At 40.0% G+C, this 17,119-nt stretch overlaps 1 protein-coding gene across 1 annotated transcript; it reads right to left on the reverse strand.

Moving 5' to 3' along the window:
* Window positions 1-3,514: 3,514 nt before the first annotated feature.
* CCDC122 (coiled-coil domain containing 122) lies at window positions 3,515-12,112 on the reverse strand (the record flags this gene model as incomplete). The annotated part of the gene is made up of 4 exons (XM_084265726.1): window positions 11,993-12,112; window positions 8,808-9,206; window positions 6,981-7,097; window positions 3,515-3,679 (listed from the first exon to the last, which is right to left on the reverse strand). The coding sequence occupies exons 1-4, from the start codon at window positions 12,104-12,106 to the stop codon at window positions 3,515-3,517; spliced, it is 795 nt and encodes a 264-aa protein (XP_084121852.1). The 5' UTR covers window positions 12,107-12,112.
* Window positions 12,113-17,119: the final 5,007 nt, after the last annotated feature.

The raw sequence follows: 17,119 nt of genomic DNA on the forward strand, positions 1-17,119 counted from the left end.
ATTCTTTACACAATATTTAGGATAAAATGAGGGATTCAGAAGCTTACTGGTCTTGGAAAGATAGACATTTACTGAATTAGTAAAACTAGACTATGTTAAATTTAAAAGCCTCTGCAAAATATAGAAACACCCATGTAATTTCCTAACAGGAGAAAACTGTGCAGTATAGAGCACTGTCCTTTGCTCGTTATTGTAGCAACAGTTTTCAAACAGAATTACATTTAGTGACATGATAAACCTGCCTGCTCATCTGCTTTCATCCAGATAGGCAATTATCTTTCTTTTTGGGGGGTAGGAGGGTAGAGATTCTGTTTGTTTATCTTGCTTCGTTGTCCTTTGCAGTTTGTTTGCTTGGGTTTTTTTTTTTCCTTCATCATGTTAGGTTGCCACGTGTCGCTTCCTCTAAATGCTAGAAAAAGCCAAGTGGAAGAACTGAGTGCGGTACTTCAAGCAGGCTGTGATTTGGTTTTGCTGGATCCACATTTCTGAGGCCGTTCATTGCACTGCCTTAACCCTGCCCCCAGAGAAAGCATTTGCCTCCTGCAAAGACGGCTATTTAAAGGAAAATATTTCAGTGCTGCTTGGAATTCTTCCAGCAGTCACTGCCTCGACACGACTCAGCGCTACGTGCTGCAGCCACATTTTAACAGAGGATTTAATAATTACTTTGATAACAATATAGTCATGAAATTCAGAAAATTGGGTAAAGGTTCTGAAAGGGTTTTTTTTTTTTCCCACCCTCAGCAGCATGACATGCCATCAATGCACGGACACATGCATCCTTGTGTGGCCATGATGTCTTCTTCCTCTGAAGCACTGCGCACACAGGACGGCAGGGGTTACTTGCTGTCACACTCATGCACACAGCTTTCTGAAAGTGAGTCTCCTGTTCTGAGGGCCAGCACAAACTGCACCAGCGGCAAAGCAGCACATCGGTGTCTATCCCCAGCCCACCTTCCCTTGTCCGTTCTGTATCTCAGTTAGCCTTGGTGAGAGCTAAGATCTTAGCCTGCACTGTCTGACACATCCTCTGCTTCAGCGTCTGAGATTGTTGGGTCTCCTGAAAAGGTTTCATGTGGAGCATCGGCTTACATGGGGAAATCCGAAATCCTCCCCCTCAGCACCCATCAGTATCTTTGCTGTATCACATGATGTGATCCAATGGCTGCACTATTTCCCTGTGGAGTTCCTCCAACATTTTCCTTCTTGTTTACACTGTATTGTTGGAGTAAATCCAACTTTTAGTGCTTCAGACTTCTGTTAAGCTGTGAGTAGGGCTCATTGGTTGGTAAATTTTTCACACTCATTTACATGCCCATTGCTGCTTGCTGTCTGTTTTGCTGTGCAGAGTGGGCAGGAGCTCCTCTTCCCATCGCCTGCAGAGGTGTTGAAGCCAGAAGTTCCTCCCTTAGCCCCACACCCATCCTTAGAAATGACTGATATGGGATTGGCAGCACAATTCTCTACCGGGAGTGGTAAGGAATACCAAGTGCATTCACCAAGTTATCCCCTGAAAATCATAAATCATTCTCCTGTTGCCTGTGTTTGCTTGCTAAGGGAAATAATTGCTAAAGCTCTCAGTCAGATCCGACAGTCAATAACTTTGGAAGGCTTGATCTATTGAATTCAGCAAGAAGACAGTGCGCAAGTATTCTTATGGAGAGAAACTAGCTGATATAAAGCACACTCATTTCACCAGAAGGCTGAGTAAATTCAAATTAGAAATCATGCAAAAGGAAAGAAGAGTGGTTAATCATTGGAACTACCAATAAAGCAGTAAATTCTACAAATTTTCAAGTCTGGATCCCCCCCATACATCAAATGCAAGCTGTTTGGCTGTGCGTAGGGATAAGCTGTTGTAACGGTACCGTAATGTGCTATATACGTGACAAGACTCCATGTTCTGTTGGTGCTTTCTGGGCTTGTGAGCAATTAATGTGTGAGTCAGCTCAGAACAGAAAGGTAGTTAAAATTAGGGGTTAGTTTTAAGATGCCATTCTTTGTCTTCTTTTAACATTAATTAGGTTAGACGAGTTTTAAGCCAGTAAATAATTTCTATGTTACTGCAGTGCAGGATACTGAGGTTTTGATTTCTACAATATTGTCTTAATGAGCGGTGCCTGGTTGGTAATATTGCAGAGGAAAAAGACCAAGACAAACAAACCCAAGTGTCTAACAGTCCTGAGAGAGAGACTTCATGAGTCAGGATATTGCTTAAAATAACTTTATATGAAGTGAAATAACACATAAAGGGAAATGTAAATACACATGAATATATTAATGTTCTAACAAAATTTATAACAGTAGTACATTTTAATATTTGTTTAAAACAATATATAGGCTGTTTAAGTGTTTTCCCAGTAGATACTCAATTTGCTAAAACCTTCATTTTATATTCAGGAGTAAAGATAAATCTAAATTCAAGACAATACCTCAAATAAAAAGCTACTTCCAGAGAACAGATAAATGTTACAGGTTATGTCCAGTCAGAACTATTACCTTAAGTGCAAGAACAGAGAAAGTGCTGTAAATTCCTCAAATGCCAAGCACATAATAAAAAGAAGGCAAAGAAAAAAAAAATTAGTTCACTATTATTTTAGCAAGAATTTTTGATAGGTGGTCATTTATGTCAGGAATCCTCCTACCAAACATTAGGCACTTAGATCCTAGATGGCTGCACTCGTTAGTTAACATCCCTTATACAGCAAGTTCCTCTACAATCAACCATCTATAATGCATTCCTCTTTCCAGGGCATGAGTTGTTCTATTTTAAAAGCTGTTCAGCTGCAGTCCTCTCTTTACCTGCTCATTCTTCTTTGCTAATGTATATTACACCAGTTGAAGTCAGATTATCTGAAGCCCAGTTCTGAGTGTACTTATTCCTAAGCCTTTTATAGTAGGAAAGCATATGTCCTCCTTGTCTCCAAGCTAGGACATCCTGGAAGATACAGGGCAAACAGATGTAACATCATCTATATGAATTGCCCACACAGCAATGGCCAGCAGTGTTTAGAGTTACTTGGTACGTTGCAATAATAAGGGATGTGGATAAAAGATCTGGAATTTTGATATCCCAAGGATGCAAATACATGCTGATACTAATTTATCTGCAGGAAGAACAATGTAGATCTCAATCTTCAGAGATCTAATCAAATAAAAACAAACTCTTCAAATCTTGTTCGCTTGACTTCAAATAACTTTTAGATAAAATTGGCATATATTTTGAAAACACCTGGAAAAGTTCATAACTTTCTTCCTGAACAGCCTCTGGCTATGCTAAAAATAACACCAACAACCAACCAACCAAGTTATTCTGAAGCATTACAGACTGAGCACAGCCTAGTTTGGCCACAGAATGAAAGGAAGAAAAAAATTTAAAAAGAAAGAAATCACTGACCCTTGCCCCAGCAATTAGGCTACTTTAATATTTGTAATATTGCCAGAAAAAAAACCCAAAACAAACCACAAACAATCTTCACTGTCTGGAAAAGACTGTAGCTTTGTTAGGTTTGTTTTATACGCTACTTTGTAACTCCATTTCTCCAAGACACTTCCTTAGTTCTGCTGCTTTCTTTTCCAACTGCTGAATGTTCCAGTGCCATTGTCTTTTGTTTGAATGGAGTTTGTTCAGTTGGCAATGCAAACGTTTTAGAATAGCATCGTATCTTTTCTTCTGCACCTAATAAAACAGAACAAAATTCACTTCAAAATGTCTTTCAAGTACATCTATTTACAGAGGTGGGTTCCGCTCACCTAACTCTAAAGTGCAGACTCTGCAACTGACCAACTCATTCCATGTTTACAGGTACTGAGACATTTGGGAAGTCATTCTTCTGACTTATTTCTGATTTCTTATTTCTTCAGGACAATATGAATCATGCCTCTCTCACCAACTAAGGGAAGGGAAGCTCTGCCTCACTAAGCACTTAAGTAAGGAACTCTGTGTGTCTATCTGCTCTGTAAATGTCTAATATTTGACAAAGTAAATCCCACCCAAAGAGTCAGCATCTCACAGCTGTGGTGAGATGCATGGAATATTTCAGGCTTCAGAGTGAGAGGTGAGAACTGAAGAAATTTTCATTCTTTGACAGGTTTGTTTGGGTATAAATGAGGTAAACTAGATGGCTGTAATAGCATCTTCCCCATTGCAATGGACTTGGAGCTATGTTTTTCTTAGAAAGGCAATAGTGTGGCAATGCAGTACTGTATCCATTTTACCCTGACTTATGTGGAGAAGAATGGCTGCTGCAAACAGCCCTCTGAAGCTTTGCATTCTGAATTGTAAAAGCATACAAAATTTATTAGAATAAAAATTGAAATAATGGGGATTCACTAAAGGAAAATTTGGTCTTACGTTAGTTAGAATGGCATATGAGTGGTAGCATATAATTACTCTGGTGTCTGCTCACTGAAACATTGCTACACTGTGTTTAACATACACATGATAGTGTGCAGCCCCATCAGAACTACAGCATCCCAGCAAGTCCTGCTGCTTAAATTTCACATATACCTAAGTAACTTCCTTGGCAATGCTTTATTACCAAGGAATAATTACACTGCCTTCTTTTCCTAGTGACTAGTCATCTTTTCATGTCAGCTGGCTCTCCAGTATAGTCCTTCACAGCTTTTTGAGGGATGCTGTCAGATTCACTCATCTGAATGAGTGCTTGCAGGATCTGAACACCACTGGGACTGTGCTGTATGACACTGACACATCTGTGATTAATACTTTGTTTCAGGAATGTGTTTCTAGCATCATTATTGGTAACTGTCTGTCATGTCTTCTGAGGCAGGGAACACTAATACACTTATGGGACAGAGGGGAGGGGGAACATAGCTCTTTTCACTGGGCCTTTGTACACGCAAGTTAACGATTAGAAAAAATTGCCTGGGCACTTGTAGAATCTCCACGCCTGGGGTCTTTCAAGGACAGGATCCTTCAAGAATAATATAGCCACACACTGACGTGGGAGAAAGAGGGCAGCAAGAAAACAGACAGCCTTTTCTGTTTCTTATTATATTTGCTTTACAATCTATTTTCTATTATTCGTGGATGTCTTGAATTAGTCTCTACGACAGAAGCCTTGTTCCTACACAGGACTCATTGTTGATACCAGTCCAAGACTGGGAATAGGCTCTGCTCTTCAAGAGGTGGGTGGTGGGGCTGGTGTTCAGGAAAGCAAGTGGGACAAGGTCTACACACTGTCCTAAAAGTCCACCAGTACCCCACAGAATCTCCTCCCTCCACCTGCTGGCCATACTTCTTTTGAGGCCCAGGATGCAGTTGGCTTTCTGGATCGTGAGCACACATTGCCAGTCATCACTCAGTCTTGTACTGATATTGGGGGCTGCCCTAACCCAGATGCAGGACCTGGCACTTGGCCTTGTTGAACTTCATGAGGTTTAAGGAGGCCAATTACTTTTGCCCAGTGCAGTGCTAGAAGCTGAGAATAAACACAGTATGTATGTCACATGACAAGTGCAGAAGTTTTGGAGTGAGGTCAGTCTATATGTTGACACCTAGCTTTAGTGGTGTGTGTGACTACATGTCTACATTGCTGTTTTGGTCAATAGAAATGCATACTATAAAGTCTAGAACGACCACATTATGCAGCTCACCCTACTGTAAATACCTATATACAGCCAACTGAACTGATCTCTGGAACACACCAACTGGACTGACTACACCTGTGAACCTGTCTGACTCCTATGCAGTCACCTGCATTCACACAACCACACTTTGGTGTCAGCAATATGTAGCTGATTCCCACCACTGCAGCTCAACAGAACCACCTCATCTATGTGTCTGCTATCTCACTTTATTCCCATGTTTGGCTTAAGAATCCTTTCCTGAAGTGTGCTGAGGACTGCTGAGTATTAATGTCTCTGCTTGTCCATTGTCAGTTTTCATAAGACCTCGTAATAGAAACTGATACATACTCTGAAAGATTCCATTTTTAATCCTGCTTTCTCCTCAGACAAAAAGTTTTTATAAACCAAATAACTGAAGAACAGGTTAACTTTCACTACTTAATTAAATTTATTCCAGTAACAGTACATTATTTTTAGGCTGCCTAATTTCACTTTGAGTTTAGAGAACTTTCTTTGGAGGATGTTGCCCTGACAGTAAAGTATTTCCTCAGATGCTGAATAGCACAGACCTATTCTAAAGTGGCTGCATTTTCCTTTTATTTTAAAATTTCTCTGTTGTACCCTATCACATGAAAAATTATTCTTTTTGCCTCCTGCATTTTACAATGGCCAGTAGACCTGACCTCAGATCAGTTAATCTTTATATTATCGAGCTTTGCTCATTAAATTTTGTGGCATTTATTTGAACTAACAAGATAAATGCTGTGAAACTTCCAAAGTAAAAACTATCTAGACATTCAAAGTATATTAGTAAGGAACAAGATGTAAAATATGGTTCAATTATTTAAAAAGAGAAGGTTTAACTATTTATCAGAATTTTATCTTGGCAGCTAATTAGAAGCTGCTGTGTTATCCCTAATTTAACGTCAGCTCAAATTATGGAGATTCATGGGAAGTCTATTTTCTTGGTGCAGTCGATTCTCCCATTGATGAGTTATCAGGAATCATGAGACAAGTCATGAATAATCAAGCCAGCAGTGAAACTTAAAGTATTTCGGAAGTATTAAAGATATAAAACTCCATGTATTTTGCTTTACTACCGACCACTCACTGACTTCTTTCTTTTCAGGACATCACTGCAAAAGTTCACAGCTGAACTCCTTCTTAAAAGACTTAAGAAAAAAATGGTCTTGGCTTCAATTTTTCTCACAATAACAATTAAGTCCTAATTTTTAGGAAGACTGTCAGTATCAAGAACTTAAGATGGCAAGGTTAGAGTATATACTGGAATAATGGACAGTAACAGTGTATAAAGTACTTTAAGTTTCATTTGCACTGTCTACATTACATCACACGAACTGTAATTATGTTTTATTCAAATGACTCACCTCAATTTCTCTTCTAAGCTTAGCATGCTTTTTTTTCTCTTCTTCCAGCAAATCTGTTTTTTTATTGATGAACTCTTTCAATGTTGTGATGTCCCTTTTTAAAAGCATAATTTCTTCCTGCAGACATAAGTCAAAATACAGACACCACCCCTTAAAAACTGCACAGTACATATATTAAACTTATTAAAACTGCCACACTTTACACTTCAGTAACAGAGACAAGATAGAGATCTATAGTAAACAATTTCACAATAATTAGTAACAATAAAAATTATAATTTAAGAATTGTAAGTAAAATTAATAATTAAAATCATGTATATGTCTTTAGGTACTTAAGAAGATATACTCTTGTGGTTTAACCTGGCGGGCAGCTAAAAAACCACACAACCATTTGATTCCCCACACACAGTGGCACAGGAGACAAAATCAGAGAACAAAGGTAACACTCATGGGGTGAGATAAAGACAGTTTAACAGGACAAAAAAGGAAGGGGAAATAATAATGATGATAATGGCAATAATTATGATAATTATGATAATGGTAATAATATACAAGTGATGCACAATGCAATTGCTCAATACCAGCTGACCAATACCCAGCCAGTCCCTGAGCAGCAGCCACCACACCTCCCAGCCAACTCCCCCACAGGTGGTTTTTTCGTTCAGCATGACATCATATGGTGTGAAATATCCCTTTGGCCAGTCTGGGTCAGCTGCCCTGGGTGCGACCCCTCCCAGTTTCTTGGGTGCATCCCCGCCTTCTCACTGGCAGGCCGGTGTGAGAAGCTGGAAGGTCCTTGACTGCTCAGCAACAACATCTGTGTGTCAGTAACATTGTTCTCATCCTAAACCCAAACCCCAGCACTATACCTGCTGCTAGAAACAAAACTACCTCTATACCAGCTGAAATCAGGACAACTACACTAATCCAGTAATCTGAACTCATTTTGGTGGTCTTAATTTTGTTTAAAACATAATTTATTGCAAAATCAAAGAATTTTTAATGTAATATTTGAGATTGATTTTTCTTTCTCACAGGGAAATACAATGTTAATGAGTCTTCATTTATCAGTATTTAAAGATTTGTTTGTGCAACCATATTTTCATCAATTTACATGAACAGAGTAACACCAGATTTTCCATACTGTAAACTGCATTAGAGTCAAAACCTGAGAACCCATTTCAACTTCATACACATCATTGCTCATATATTGGTAGAGTTTTATGGTGAAAAGTTTCCACATGGTATTTTTAGTAAGTATTGCAATTATGTTAAAGTAAAAAGAACAGTGTTAGGACTAGAATACCAAAATAAATACCTTTTTCCTCTCTCCTCCTTTCTATCACCCTCTCATCAAATTTACCTCCTATTGGCAAACTGCTCCACTGTATTCTGTTAGCTGACAGCAAAGTGAAAAGAACACTGTGCTCTCACATAATAAATGTAACAGCATGGCCGTGTTCCCCAGAACTCTGAAAAGCGTACATGTAAGCTTATCCAACAGCCCAAAGAAGCCCACAAATAGTTTGGCAATGATAAAGTTTAATTTACTGTTCTCTAGGGTTTTTTTGTAGCTGTGTTCATTTGATCACATAGAATGAACCTATTTTTTACAACAATAATATACAGATAACAATGGTTGATTATTTTTAACTGCATAATTAAACCAAAATTTTCTCAATTAATGTAGCATTATAAATTATCTATATTCCCTGTAATCAGTCCCTCGTGGACTATAAACGCACTAGACAAAATAATCATATTAATTAAACTATGCCAAAAATTATTTCACATAAAAGGAAAAGAATCAAGGAGGCGATATAGTACCTGCACCTGTTTTATAACAGATCCTTCTGGATTCTGGAGATCATGCATTAACTCCTCTTTCTTTGCCTTTAATTCTTTAACAACAGCTTTCCTTTCAGCAAGCTCAATCATAAGTGGCATTTTACTTTCCATCTCCCAAAAGAGATGCTTATGAGCCTTTATTTTTTCCCGATACTCATTATTTCTTGCAAATGTCATCTCAAACTCTTCTTCTACTGTTTCTGCATCACGCCTCAAATTTAGATTTTCAGAATATAGGGCTATGACTTGGGCCTCAAGATTTTCACAGTGGTATTTTGTCACTTCTATGGCATCATCTTGCAGAAATATTTCCTTTTCTGTCATCTTTGTTTGTAACAGAATAGACTCCATTTCTTTTTCTAGTTCTTGAAACTTCACCTGTAAAATATTCCAGTGTTCACTTAAGAACATTTTTTTGACACAAGGTATCTATTAAACACTATAATTTATATTTACTTAACAGCCATCTTTTTCACTTCTTTAATGTGGCTTGAACTGAAGATATAAGAGTTCCAAAAATTATCACCTTAGAGGCAAGAACACTACCTTAGATTTGTCCCCGTAAATTGAATCTAAAATATGAAATAAAGTAGCCTTTAATTACTTTAAGTTCTTTGTATCTGCAGGATACATAGGATGTGACATACCAAACACAATCCTAATGCTAGTTTAGAGCTGAAATCTGGTTAAATCCTGATAAGACTAAAAACAACTAGAGATGACAAAAATCTCTTACAAACCCACACAAACACACAGATGGGTGTTTGGGATGATGGAGTTCAGCTAGCCTGTTCTACTGAAGTTTGTAATCCTGCCTTCATCACAACAGTATTTAAGAGACGGATTAATCCCAGCTATTTTAACCCCATAAGAAATACTCATCCAGTCTGAAAAAGGTCTCCACATATTCTCACTGTTAAGAAGTGAACAACTCCAGGAACTTCAACCAGTCATAAGAAGTCTAAGAAGGGTGGGACGAATCGCTACCTCAGCAATGTTTATCTCTGTTGACTACCAAGGGAGCCTAGATGACTAATATGGGCTTAACATCTGACTCGTAGGTGATGTAAGACAGCTATGATGAATCCCACCCAAAGCAACAGCCAACAGTAGTGCATTAAGGGAGCGAATCAGCATCATAATTTATGTAACCTATTATCTTTACCCTAATGGAAGCAATATGAGTGCTATGAAAGCTCTTACTCACGATCTTGAAGAGATTAAGACATTATTAAGTGCTAAGAACAAAAAGTTTCTTTGTAACTTTTAATTTGGAAATCTTGGGCTACAGTTTTAGCAATTTGTATCAGTGCCAGCCAGCATTTATTGAGGACAGAATAGCAAAAGATTTTAATGGCAAATATCTTCAATTTTGGAAGGGAATTATTGTCTTCTATGTCTTCTGTTACACACACATAGGACATAGGAGAACAGACATACAGATGAAAAAACGGTTCTGCATTCTGACTTTAAGTTCCTAATAATTTAACTTTGCTGTTCTGCTAACATTAATGTTTGTATGGAATTTCCCAGAGTTCGGGCCTTTGTAAAAGAAAAAGTGTGGAAAAGGAAGAAAATAAATGAGCTAACTTGTGCACTATCCTTGTCTCTAAATTGGAGAGACATGGATCAGCTGGATGGACCAACCAGTGGGTAAGGAATCAACTGGATGGTCAAACTCAGTGGTCAGTCAGCTGGATGGTAAACTGCTCAATGTTCAAGAGGAGACCAGTGATGAGCCTCAGGGGTCACTACTGGGACCGGCACATCTTTGTCAGAGACATGGAGAGTGGGATCAACTGCACCCTCAGCAAGTCTGTGGAAACACCAAGCTGTGTGGTGCAGACGAATCGCTGGAGGGAAGGGATGCCATCCAGAGGGACCTTGACAGGCTGGAGACACGGGCCCATGTGAACTGCATGAAATTCAACATGGCCAAGTGCAAGGTCCTGCACATGGGTCAGGGCAATCCCGAGCACAACTAGAGGTTGGGTGGAGAATAGGTTGAGAGCAGCCCTGAGGAGAAGGACTTGGGGGTTCTGATTGATGAAAAGCTCAATGTGACCCAGTTAATGTGCAATTGCAGCCCAGAAAGCCAACTGTATCCTGGGCTATATCAAAAGTAGAGCAGGTCAAGGAAGCTGATTCTAACCCTCTACCCCACCTGGAGTACTGTGTACACCTCTGAGGTCCCAAACACAAGAAACTCCTGGAGCTGTTGAAGCAAGTCCAGAGGAGGGCCATAAAAATGACCAAGAGGGCTGGAGGACCTCCTCTGTGAAGACAGGCTGAGAGTTGGGCTTGTTCAGCCATGAAAAGAGACGCTCCAGGGAGACCTTATTGCAGTCTTCCGGTACCTAAAGAGGGTCTACAGGAAAGATGGAGAGGGACTTTTTACAAGGGAGTGTAGTGATAGAACAAGGGGTACTGAGAGATGGTAGGTTTAGATTAGATATAAGGGAGAAATTATTCACTGAGGGTGGTGAGGCCATGGCAGAGGTTGCCCAGAGAAGCTGTGGCTGCGCCCTCCCTGGCAGTGCTCAAGGCCAGGTTGGATGGGGCTTTGGGCAACCCCAAAAGTAATTTTTTCATGAGTCTTCATGAAAACTACATGTATCCAGTATTCTACAAAATATTACTGAATAAAGCCACTATTTGATATTCAGGATATCCATTTTAAATGCACAGAAAATGGTATTTTGCATTAAAAAGATGCTAATAAAAAATGCTAAGTCTGGTGAAAACCTGAAATAAATAAAAATACTTTAAAAACATTTTTTCCCATTAATTTATTATGAAATCACCATGAAAAAATTCAAAGAGCTCTAACTCTGTTTTGAGTTTTCAGTGGGTATGCTCTTTCAATGTAACTTGGTCTTAGGTTTGTTTGGGATTTTTTTTCAAATAAAAAAATATAAGCTTCTGTTAAAATGTGCTCTAATGAAGCATTAGTTGTGTTGCAGCCTTACAAATAACAATACACATATGGGTTTTGGCTAAGCCTAAATGCCACACAGAGGAAGAGAACAGCTGCCTTACACTTAAATGCAAACACCCAGAATAAAAGTTAGTTGCCATCAGCTTCTCTTGTTCATAGGAATACTTTCCCTTCTAATGAAAAACTTAAATTAATTGAATTAGGGTAGCTAAAGAAGGTTTATTACCTGCAATTGGAAAAGAATGGTTTTGCTTTTTTCTATTTCTGATGCTTGTGAATGCTGCTGCTCTGCAACTTGTTTTACAACTTCAATTAGCGATGGAGAATTTTGCTCAGCCATTTTAGGCAAAAGTGGGTAACTATAAGGACATAAAAAAAGAACCAAGTAGTTTCATCTTCACTCTATTTAATTCCTGACTGCTAATTAAAGAGAACAATATTAATACCTTTCCTGCGGGATCCCAGATTAATACATTATTTCATTTGGTTATTTTTTTTTATTAACAAGAACAGGTCACTCATGGGTTAATGCTCAAAGCATTAAGATTGAGAATTTTAACTCTTTCTTGCAGAATTTTATAAAATATACTTCCGCAACATTCTTCCAGCTTCTCTGCAGGACAGATCCTCAGCTTGTGAATATAGTCATAACTGAAGAGCATCTTAAATGCATGAGAGCATGCTCTCAAATATGGCCATTATTTCCATTACCATACTGCAAGTGCCTTCTTTATTAACTACTAAAACTATCCTTTATACAACATGAACCTGAAAATGAGAATGCTGTCGAACTGAAAGTCACAAATCACAGTGAAGCTTCCCCCACAGTGATAGGAAAATATTGAGTATTATTTTTGCATCACTTTGGATTAAGTTAGTTAATAAAACCTTTACTGTTATATAAAGTGGCATCAAACCCTTGGGAAAATGCAACAAAGCCATATGGGCACATATAAAGCCCATCTTCAGGCTCAGTACACTAAATGGCATTCAGATGACACATGAGCCAAACGTGCCTTAAGATTTGTAGTCTGGACTTGGAAATCACGTCCATCCTTTCATGTTCAGGGCTGTTACAGTGCTTGCCCGGGCATCCCTCTCATCTCCCCTGTCCCTCTCAAACTACCCCCCGCACCCCCCAACACCAAGCAGGCCTGTCCCGGCGGCACATAGTACCAAGCTGAAGAGAGCAGAACCAGACACCCTGGCACGACGAAACCACCTTCTCTGGCTCCCAACCTCGCCGCGGCTGGGCCAGGGAAGGCGAGCAGCACCAACCACCCCCTCACGAACTCGCTACCCCTCAGGAATGGGGCTGCAATGGCCGCCCCGCCCCCGCCGCTTCCCGCCCAAACAGAGGCGCCCGCCAAGGGCCAGGGAGCGTCGGCCAAGTGCCGGCCCCGCAGCCCGGCGTGCGGGGATTAGGGAGCGTGGGAAAACTTCTGGGATGGGGTGGGGGAAGTCGAGCGGCGGAGGCGGAGTGAGGGGAGCACGGCTGGTAGCGGCGGCCACTGGGCACAGGGAGCACCGGGAGAGGGGCCGAAGGGAGGGCTGCCCTGGCAGGACACGGAGGGAGGACGGAGGGAACGACTAATCCTGTCAGAAACGGGGTGAGTGCGTTGCGGCAGGACCCATAGCAGTACCATGGCCTGGCTCGCCCGGTGGCTGAGGCGGTTTTACTTCCAAGTTCCCCGAGTTACCTAACTCACTGTATTAAACCTCATTTTCTGTCATAAATTGTCGGTGTCCGATACAAGCGTTGCTGAGCACTATTGGGTTATGAGGAAGAAGCGTGGCCCAGTTTCTCCTGCTCTACGTCAGGCCCGGTTTAATAGCCACGGACTTTTCTCCTGCCCACTCGTGTTCCTCCGAGCGCCAGGTGAAGGAATTTTGGCCTTAAATCCCCAAATGTTTATTATTATAATTGCTCATCTCTTCATAATGTGTATTTCATCCCTGTTTGGAAATAATGGAAGCTGAATATAACACTTCAGACAGAGACATAATACCAATTTGTCGTGATTCAATATTGTTTTGTATTCTGGACCTTTTCCTTATCCTTTCTCAGCATTTTGCACCAAAAAAAATAACCTCAATAATATTCTTTCCTTAGCCTGGTTGAAGGAAATAAAATTGTTGCATTGGTCTCTCTCCATCAAGTTCCCCTGTTAATTTTTAATCATCCAGTTCAGACACAGTGAGAAGGCAAGCCTCAGAGATAATAGATTTCTGCAGACTTCATGAAAATATGTGTCAGGGTGGTGTAGGACAAGATACCTGCATTGGTTCCCTTTGGGAGGGGAAGCCAGGAGGATTTGGCTCTCATGTCTCTGCCCAGCCTATGCTGGAATGAAAAGTAGGAGGGGAAATACTGGGGGACTCCCAAGGTGTGTTCTGGACCTGGCAGAAATGTAGGTTTATTGGATGTGAAGGGAGTGGAGGAACAGGAGACATCAGACAGCAATACAAAGGAAATCTGTTTTGTATTAATTCCAATATTCATGAAAAAATGCTTCTTTTTTCTTGTCCTTTAGTTGTCATACACTTACCTGTTATGAATGATTTTAGCACAGTTGAGAGAACATATTTATCATCATATGATTATTGGACAAAGCCTGATACAAATCTCTAATTCCTCCACTTGCCTTTTGACCTTTACATTTCCCTGTCAAAACATTTAGACGTTTTTACACAGCTCTGAGAAATTTCTGAGTGCTCCGAAGAGAAACCAGCATCCTCATTTTGGACTCGGGGCCCTGAAGACTGACCTCTCATCACCTCCTGGCTTCCTCTGAGTACGCTTTTCCTTGACCTTGACTGACTGCCAAACTCTTCACTGGAACATGGCAATTACGGGTCAGAAAAGGAAACCCTTTCAGTCTGCAACAGTTTGCCTTAAGCCTCTTTGTGTTGCTCTGTTTTGCTGTGCGGTACATTTCTGAATCTGTTTGAGATTGTGTAAAGCTGATGCTTTAGAATGTATGATTACAGCAGCGAGTTACATGGCAGGGTTAATGCTTCTTCCGGGTTTAATGCTACCCAGGCACTTAATCATGTTGGTGCCTTTCAGTACAGTTTGTTACTTCCTGTGGATACTGACAGCAACAAAGCAGGGTCTCATTGTAAAGAAGACAGACAGGTTCCCACTCTGATCTTGCCTAGAATAGGAGTTTCCATCATGTGCAAATCCACAAGACTGACAGTGCGAAGTGAGATATATAAAGCTGGTAATGTGTGTTTGTATTGGATGGTATCTTTCAAGAGTTTAAAGGCATTGTCTACCTGTGTAAGTAAATTCCCGTGTTTTAAGCTTTGAGTTTCTTTCTAAAAACTGCATGTACCTCAGTACTTTCATTCTAAGTGCTTATTTCTGTTTCTTCAACCTTGCCTGTGTTAGCCCTAAGTTAGGAGAGGCAGAATGTTTTATTTTAATCCAGTTTAAGAGGTTTTTGTCTATTTCTTCTTTTCCTTTTTTTTTTTTTTTTTTTTTTTGGTCTTTGCTGTTGTTGAAGTTTAATTACAAATGTGCTCTTACCCCTGTTCATTTGTGCTGCTTTAATGATCTGTTTTCTTTCTCTGGGCATCACTCCCTGGTAGATGTTCTATATCTCTTGCCACCTTAATTTTCACAAAGTAATGTCAGGTCTCTGAGTTTCTGTAAGAAGAGAAGGTCACCAGTAGGATTCAAAGGTGCAGGAAATTGCCAGCAGTCTTGTCTCAAGCAACAGAGAGCTTTTATAATTAGATTTGAAAGTTGCTTTTTGGATCTTTTTTCCTACCCTGAGCTGTGATTTCTCTGCAGCCTGGTTTTATGTCTTTCATTGTTTCTTTTCTGTATTCACTTTGCCTTTCTCCTTTTCACTCTTGTTAACCTCCTCACCTCTCCTTTCTTCTCATTATCTATCATTTTCTTTGATTTTCTTTTTCTTGATGTCTGTGTAAGAGAGTCTTTTTGGCCTCTAAATATGTGTAGTGACAGTTTCAGAGCGAGCAAAACAGCTAATGGGTGGCCTTAGCTTCAAGTTTGTGCAAGTATTTGCCTTACATTGTGAACCGAAATGAGCAACTGCACTTAAATCTTTCCTGGTGTGGTTTTGTGCAGTGATACTTTGTATGAAACCCTGGAACTGTGGAGCATGTTATGTAAAACCTGTGTAACCCTGAATGCATTTCTCATAAGCTAAAACCTTGCTGTCTTTGGCAAGCCAGTATTTTGAGAAGGGCTTTGTTTGAGGGACACAGAAACCAGTCAAAAAGATTTTATTATGACTGTAAGCAAATTTACTTTACACCACTGACCTCAGTTAGTACTCTGTGATGCAAAGCTGGAAGGATACCAGGGTGAATCAGCCCCATTGTTTCTTTGTGTACATCCCAATAATTGCCCCTGTGGACCTTTTGCAATACATACACAACAACAATGTAGGCAATTACCTCTCCTTCCACAAACACTTTCCTTCAACCTTTCTTTGGTGGTATTTTTCTGGGGAAGTGTGAGGACAGCAATGAGCTCTACTTACCTCTCACTACTCCACCTGAAGTGGAGCAATAATCTGGTTTCCACTACACCCCTCTGTGGTACTGTTTTTGCTGGGGCTGTTTGCTGTACCTAGATTGGGATCACGTCATATTCTTGCAAGTTTCCCACAGAGACTGTCAGGGCAGGGAAGGAAATAACCCCAATTTTCCAAGTCACAGTCTTTGACATGAGTCTGTTTTGACATTGTTTTCTTAGCACGCTCTTTTCTGTGTAATCTGTTATCAGCTATGTACAAATAATACTTTGAGCAAAACCAAGAGTCATAAATTCCTTGGCACATACATCTGTCTCCTGTCACACTTTAATACTTTTAGGGCACCTGTTTTGACAGTCACTAATTAACCTTTGTAAGTGTTCAACTCGCAGAAAGGAAGATATGATTTTCAGTCAGGATTATTTTTCTTCCACCTGGAGGAAAGAACAATGAAGAAAATACTGACTGTTTTATGTAAAATCTACTCTGAATAAACAATCCATTAAACCCAGAAAGGTCTCTGACCTCTCGTTTTAGTGTAGTAACACTGGGAATCCATTGTCAACCACAAAATGGCAAGGAGGACACCAAGTCCACCATAGTGGTAGGCCTTCAGTGCACACAGAAGCAGTATTTTTGCAGCATAATGAAGTGCTGTGAAGCCAGAGCATGCACAGAGGTGCAGGAGAATGAGGGCTTTGGGCAGGAAAAAAATGCCATCTGGTACAGTTTGTTGTAGTAGAGAGTATGTATTTCAAAGACTTAAAAAGATTCTTAAGTCCTTTGTTCCTGCAAAGTTATTAATTTTCCTGAAAATGAATTAATGTTAATATGCAAAA

This window comes from Gallinula chloropus (genome assembly GCF_964237585.1).
Source record: "Gallinula chloropus genome assembly, chromosome: 1".
Classification (NCBI taxonomy): Eukaryota; Metazoa; Chordata; class Aves; order Gruiformes; family Rallidae; genus Gallinula; species Gallinula chloropus.